General features: G+C 39.1%; 1 protein-coding gene across 2 annotated transcripts in view; it reads right to left on the bottom strand.

The window, feature by feature from the left end:
• Window positions 1-3757, bottom strand: part of msi1b (musashi RNA binding protein 1b) — a 21836-nt gene extending 18079 nt beyond the window's left edge. Inside the window, exons 1-4 of one of the 2 annotated variants that reach the window (XM_083554297.1) lie at window positions 3443-3757; window positions 2957-2997; window positions 1694-1775; window positions 1510-1594 (exon numbers count right to left, since the gene is read on the bottom strand). In XM_083554297.1, coding sequence (XP_083410423.1) covers window positions 1510-1594; window positions 1694-1775; window positions 2957-2997; window positions 3443-3579 — 345 coding nt within the window. In that variant the 5' untranslated portion in view covers window positions 3580-3757. The remainder of the gene's footprint in view (window positions 1-1509; window positions 1595-1693; window positions 1776-2956; window positions 2998-3442) is intronic. The other variant, XM_083554298.1, reaches the window with a different exon arrangement.
• Window positions 3758-7500: the final 3743 nt, after the last annotated feature.

Raw genomic sequence — 7500 nt, 5'->3', positions numbered from 1 at the left:
ACAGAGGGAGGGGAATGCTGTCTTTCTCTTTCTCTCGCTCCCTCGCTCTCGCTCTCCACACCAGGCCAAATCTGGGCCTAATTGATTTTGACTTCGAATAGCACTAACAGCTCTCTCTCTCTCTCTCTCTCTCTCTCTCTCTCTCTCACTTACAACATGTCCGTCCTTTCTAGAATATGTGCAATATCAGATTATCCGAAGGTCTCGACTATTATCTCTCGACCAGAGAGAGAGAAAGAATAGTCTAATTGTGTTTGTCCTTTTACTCCAAACCCTCAAAATCTCCCAATGTTTCTGCAGGTGTTTGTGAGAAAAAAATCATCTTCAGTGAGTGTTCACACTGAGATAACATCCTGACAGAACACCTCGAGGCCACGCAGTCGAAACAACATGCTACAACCCAACTATCTGTAACTTTACAACAATCTCGATATGGTTCACACAGCACACTCTTCTGAACAAGTAAAATGCTCAAAACTCCTGTTCAAGTGGTAAAGGTTGTGAGGACACGGTTGCTAGGCAAATGAGAAGTGCAAACACCGAGCTAGCTAACAAGAGGTACAAAGTAGGTAGCAAGGAATTCGCTTGTAAGAATCATAAACATGTCTGTAAAAGCTGTGAGAATGGGAAAAAACCCAAAGAATCCAAAACACCAGCATTTCCCTCAGCTCCGTCTGTAAATGACTAAAAATACATCAAATCCGATTGAAACCACACTGCATTTACACCTAGCGTCACCACTAGCATAACAAATTCATCAAAAACACCATCATTTACCTCAGCTCTGTTTGCAAATTACTTAAAAACGACAATATGACTAAGACTACACAGTAATTACACCAAGCATCACCATAAGCATACAAAAAAATAACCATTTCAACTTTTACCTCAGATTTGTTTATAAATTACTTGTAAAACCTAACAATAACTAAATACGAGTGTAATGACTCTTTAATCACATTTAGCATCATCTCAAGCATGACAAAACAATCGAATACAAACATTTACCTCAGATTTGTTTGTAAATTACTTAAAATGTAGAAAAAAATAAAAACTCGAGGCAATCAAAAACAACATTTACCACAGAATTGCAAGTCAATAACTAAAAATAGGTCAAATCGGATTAAAATGATTGTAATTACAGTTAGCATCACCATGAAAATAACAAAATGATTAAACTAACATAATTTACCTCAGATTTTATGTAATATCATTTATTTTTTAAATAACTATGCAATTTTTTTCTTATTTTGACTACAATGACAGTTTATGTGCACCTGTAGGTAATCACTACAACTACAAAAAAAAAAAATATTTAACCAAAATATTTTCTATTTAAAGGAACACTAAGAATTAATAATAATTTTTTAACATGGCACTAAGCGATTTTCTTCACCAATAAATGTTGTACTATAAAAGAAAAAAATGTCTTTAGACATTGTGACGGGATGTTTTTCCGTTCCAGTGGAAAGTGTGGAGAAAATCCTCAGTGTGAATGTGAACGCTCACCGTTTTGGAGTCAAGCTCGTGTCGGGTTTGAGCCAGAACTTTATCCACACCGGCCTGATCGGCGAACGTGACGAACCCGAATCCCCTGCAGAAAGAAATAAAAGAATCAAGAATAAACTAAATAGAATAGTTACAATAACATGTGAAGGAGTTTTTCCCCACAGGTGCAGCGTTGATGCCTCACCTGGAGCGTTTCGTAACTGGATCTCGCATCACCATGCTCTCCTTCACCTCACCGAATTTACAGAAATAATCCTTGAGGCCCTCTGTGTGAACACAACACCAAACATATATCAATAAATCAATGATATTAAATATATTTCTGTTATAACTCTGTACTTTACACAAAACCTGGGACACTTTTACACCATTCCAGATGTTTTGTTCAATTTTAAGAGTTTTGTTTGGTGGTGTTGCTCCGTGAGCTGAATAAAGGAGTGATTCATTAAATTACATTATTAACTTCTAATACAAATAGAAATAAAGGATATACAACTAATTTTTTTTAGTTTAGGTGACACGAAATTTCTGCAATATTGAAGTAATTAGAAATAATAATACAATAATAAATAATAATTGTTACAATCGAGGACGAAGTTGTAATAAAAATACACTTTACACAAAGTTTCAGGAGAAAACCTTCACTCCAACATCGAGAGACTTTTTATTAACAAAACATTTGCTTCTCTGGAAACTTTCAGAAGTAGGCTTAATGTGTGTGTGTGTGTGTGTGTGTGTGTGTGTGTGTGTGTGTGTGTGTGTGCGTGCTCTAGTCACTAATCCAAGTTTAATATTAGTGTGTTTCCCTACACACTCTTAGTCACTAATATTCTACTCACATAAATCTCCACGAGCTGTGACCCCGAATACATCACGTGATTCCAATATCTAAAGATCCTAATTACCTACTGATCAAAAACATCCTGGAGGAAGTGTGTGTGTGTGTGTGTGTGTGTGTGTGTGTGTGTGTGTGTGTGTGTGTGTGTGTGTGTGTGTCTCCAAAATAAATCTTCACACACATACACGAACACAGGAGTTCAAATGACAGGAAGGATTTAGTGCTTTTCACTTCAACAAAGAGCTAAACGCAGTTGTGTATCGAACACAGCATTACAACCCTCAGGTTACACACACACACACACACACACACACACACACACACACACACACACAGTAACTCAGTAGATCAGAGAAAATTAAACACATCTCTGGATCCCGCACTTCTTTCACTCAGTCGTTATTTTTTTTACTTTCATTATTTATTATGTGTGTGTGTGTGTGTGTGTGTGTGCGCGCGCGCGCGTGTGTGTTTGTGTTGTTAAGAGAAACGCGCAGTGGCGGGCGCGCGCTCCGCTCCTCCAATCCCGGAGCAGCTTTATTATTAAAGTGTGTTACAGAAATAAAGTTCCCGAAACAAATACAAATAAAAACTTTTCTTCTCGCTCACCTTGAGTAGTCTGCCAGCTCAGACCTCCGATAAACATTTTACTGTCGGGACAGAAGAGAGAAACACACACACACACACACACACACACACACACACACACACACACACACACACACACAACACACACTGGATCAACAAGTGCACTTTTCAATATAATCTGTGTGTTTATTATAATTATCATCGTATTATTATTTTTGTTAGTATCCGAATAAAGTTTAGTAAATGTTTTTCTTGTGCTACAGGAGTGTGTGTGACTCGTTCCCTCGGCAGCAGGATTGAGACACAGCCCCTGAGACAGAGGGAGACGGAGGTGAGCTCGGAGCCCTGAGCTGAGCAGCCGCACGCGCTTCGGCTCCTTTGTTTGCCTTTCATTCGTCTTTTATTTCTCTCTCCTCTGGATGGAGGATCAGAACTTTAAAGCACCGGGAATGAAATAAGAAGGATAAAAAAAAAAACACAAGCATTAAAATGAAGAAATTTCGGTACCAGGGGTCGTGCGGGGAATCCGAGCCGTTCTGAGTTCCGTCTGAGTCCATTGCGTGCGTCCGGTCCGATCCGAGAGAGTGATAGAGAGATACAGAGAGAGAGGGAGAGAGGGAGGAGAGAGAGAGAGGGACTGGCATGGAGAGAGACTCACACCGGAGAGCAAAGCAGGAGACTCACACACACACACATACAACACACACACACAACACACACGGCAGAAGGGGCGGGGCATCGCAGCAGAACGCGCGATCAGACCACGCCCCCCTGTGCCTCCTCCTCCACGCGGTCCGGTAAGGGCGCGGAACAGCGCGCGACGCTTCAGTGCCCCCTGAGGGGGTCAAACATGAGAGAGGGGGCAGTTACTGATGGAGGGGCGGTGCTACAACACAGACATATGGCACATGGAGGAACAAGAGGCTTGAGTTCGGATTTAAACACAGATTATTAAACACTAAACTGAACACTTCTATTCATTAATCAATTAATTGATCGGTAATTAGTACAAATAAAACACTCGCGGCCAATTAAGGAAATGATTTCAAATATTTCCCGTAAATATATTCATTGTATAGTGTTTTTGTTTATTCATAGATTCATGTTTATTTTATTGATATGGATTTTTGCTCAGTTGCAGGTAAATTTTTATTATATTACATGTGTATATACAATTATTCACATTTTAATAGTTTATAATCATGTTTAGGCATAAAATATTACACTTTTAATAATAAAAAAATTGATTATTTGCTTCTTTTATATATTCAAAATTAAAAATTTTAAAGTAAGTGCACCCCCGACACCTCACTCTTATGTTCTAGTTGAAAGTCTCGTTCCAGGTTTATTATAATCTCCTCCACTTTTCTGAGAAGGCTTTCCACTAGATTTCTTTTTTTTTTTTTGGGGGGGGGGGGTAGCTGTGGAGATTAGTGTTCATTCATCATCTACAAGAGCATTAGTGAGATCAGACACTGATGTTAGAGTGAGGAGGCTTCAGTTCCGGTTCATTTCAAAGGTGTTCAGTGGGGTTGGGTAGGTCAGGGATCTGTGCAGGATACCTGAGATCTTCTACTCCAATCCTCTCACTACACAAGCTCAGGTCTGTTTACAGGAACAGTGTGCGGAAGTTGTTCACAAACTGTTGATGAGTATGTGTATATATTTGTTCTGCATTTATTATTGTACTATTAATTACAAGCACCATATCAGTGATGTGGATAAGGACCAGAAGATCACATCATATAAATATTTAGTGAATGAAGTGAATGGACCAGATTCCCAAATCACAAAAATAAGTGTGTTGTACTGCAACATGAAGGAAATACAGGAAATGTAGAGGAACATATTTGTGTTTGAAGAGACGATTGTCTGTTCTGTAAAGAGAACTGAACAGTGAAAAGAGCTGTAGCTGTTTTAATACAGGAACAGCCAACGTGCTTTAAAACATCATCAAAAATCTAATTTCTGAAGAGTTCTGAACATGTGGACCTCATCAGAACGTGTAGCGAGTAGTCACTTAGTTCTCCTGTAGTTCTTATATATCTGCACCTCAAGGAGCTTCATCAAAACCATCACCCAGGTCTATAAAAAACAATAAAGAACCTTCAGTAGAACAAGTGTGTGTGTGTGTGTGTGTGTGTGTGTGTGTGTGTGTGTGTGTGCATGGTGGTCTGTGATCATCTACAGTCCTATCTACAGTGTGTTCCCACCTCATGTATTTAGACCTCGTTAACATGTGAGCAAAACAAAGCCTCGGTGTTCTCTAACAGTTCTCAGACCTTCTCCATTCTCAGGAGACTTGTTTTATCCATGATATTCATCACACGCTCCTTCGACACCTTTAAGAAAGGCTTTAGAGACCACATGAGGCGAGATTCTACACACACCCTGTGTGACATAACGTAAAGCAATACACACAACACACAGCTGATTTATTAATTATACTGCACACATTTTTATCCATTTTTTGCTACATTTAATGTTTGGGAGAGAAGTTCCAGTTCTTACTTATGTTATAGCAGCTCTACACAATAAATCAAGTTACAGCTGAACCTCTGACACTGGAGACTCCTTCCATCACCATTAAATTGACATCCATGATCGAGGCGTCACAGACGTTTCAGACGTTTCTGTTGAATTTTTTGGTAAACGGTGTACAGTGTTGAGTTTCCATTCACATGAGATTTTCTCGCACCGTATGTCTCAGTCTTTAGACTCCAGACTAGGCTAATAGGATTGTGGGTAAGCGCCACTCGCTCGCTGAATTTATGGGCTTAATTTGCTCGTACCCTCTCACGGGCCTCGCTCTAATTCTCTTCCTTAAAGAGCTGCGATGGACAGATTTACATCCGTACACAGACCTCACAGATTTCACTCTACACCACGGGCTAATCAAATAAAAAAGATATAAATAAATAAATAAATAAATAAATAAATAAATAAATAAATAAATAAATAATCTGATTCAGATTAGCAACAGGTGAAATCTGATATCTCATATTCTAATATCATATAGGAAAAATAAATATGAAACATTTTTTAAATATATAAAAATATATAAAAAAGTGACTTCAATAAATAAAAGATTGTATTTATTTTATTGCAAATATTATTAATCAATCTTCTGGAACTCTGTATTATATATAATATAAGCAACAAACTCAAATCTGAATTTATTTACATCATACATTATACAAATACATTATTTACACACACACACACACACACACACACACACACACACACACACACACACACACCACACACATTATATATATATATATTTATATAAATATTTTATTTATTTATCTCAGGGAGTTTTTCCTTCACCACAGTCGCCACCGACTTGTTCATCAGAGACACATTTACACTTACACTCATTTTTATCTCCACAGTATCAGTGTAAAGCTGCTCTGAGACCATGTTCATTATTAAAAACTCAATACAAATAAACATGAAATAAATTGAAGTGAATTTATTAAAGAAGGGGAAACGCGTCTAACGTTGTGTAAACGTTGTGTAAACATGTCACTGAGGTTAAAACCGTCCTCAGGTGAAGATCGTCACCGTGGCGACAGGACGAGACTGAAATCAGAGTTTTACACCGTAAACGTTTGTTTGTTCTGCTGCTTTGAGTTCAACACTGTAGTCAGCATGTTCACTACTTACTGCTCAGACTTAAGCATTTAATTAGTGCCAGCCTTAGCTAATCTCTCCTCACACACACACACACACACACACACACACACACACACACACCTCAACATGTGACCCTTTACCGGGTGCTGACGGATTACCCAGAATGCTCGGCGGCACACAGAGGACGGCTTGTGTCTGAAGTTCGGCTGTGTTTCATACACTGAGTTACATAGAGACATCTCTGTTACATTACGTGTGTGTGTGTGTGTGTGTGTGTGTGTGTGTGTGTGTGTGTGTGTGTGTGTGTGTGTGTGTACAGTAGGTGTGTTTGGAAAAAAACTTTACAAACTCTTAAACATATGTTTTAAAAAAACAACGAGGAAACACAACACACACAAACATTTCTATATTTTACATCCATTAGTTTTTCACTACATTTTCTGAGAGAGAGAGAGAGAGAGAGAGAGACAGCATGAGAGAGGGAGATAGAGAGAGAGAGAGACAGCATGAAAAAGAGAAACAGCGCGAGAGAGAGAGAGAGAGAGAGAGAGAGAGAGAGAGAGAGAGAGAGACAGCATGAGAAAGAGTGACAGCATGAGAGAGGGAGATAGAGAGAGAGAGAGACAAGCATGAGAAAGAGAGACATTGGGAGAGAGAGATAGAGAGAGAGACAGCATGAGAAAGAGAGATGATGGGAGAGAGAGATAGAGAGAGAGACAGCATGAGAAAGAGAGACATTGGGAGAGAGAGATAGAGAGAGAGACAGCATGAGAAGAGAGACAGCATGAGAAAGAGAGATGATGGGAGAGAGAGAGACGCATGAGAGAGAGACAGCAGTAGGAGAAAGAGAGTGGGAGAGAGAGAGAGATGGTGGGAGACAGAGAGAGAGAGAGAGAGAGAGAGGAGAGAGAGAGAGAGAGAGA

The sequence above is a fragment of the Silurus aristotelis genome (genome assembly GCF_946808225.1).
Source record: "Silurus aristotelis genome assembly, chromosome: 11".
Lineage (NCBI taxonomy): Eukaryota > Metazoa > Chordata > Actinopteri > Siluriformes > Siluridae > Silurus > Silurus aristotelis.
The sequence above is the reverse complement of the archived record's forward strand: the minus strand, read 5'-3'. Positions and strand labels throughout refer to the sequence as shown.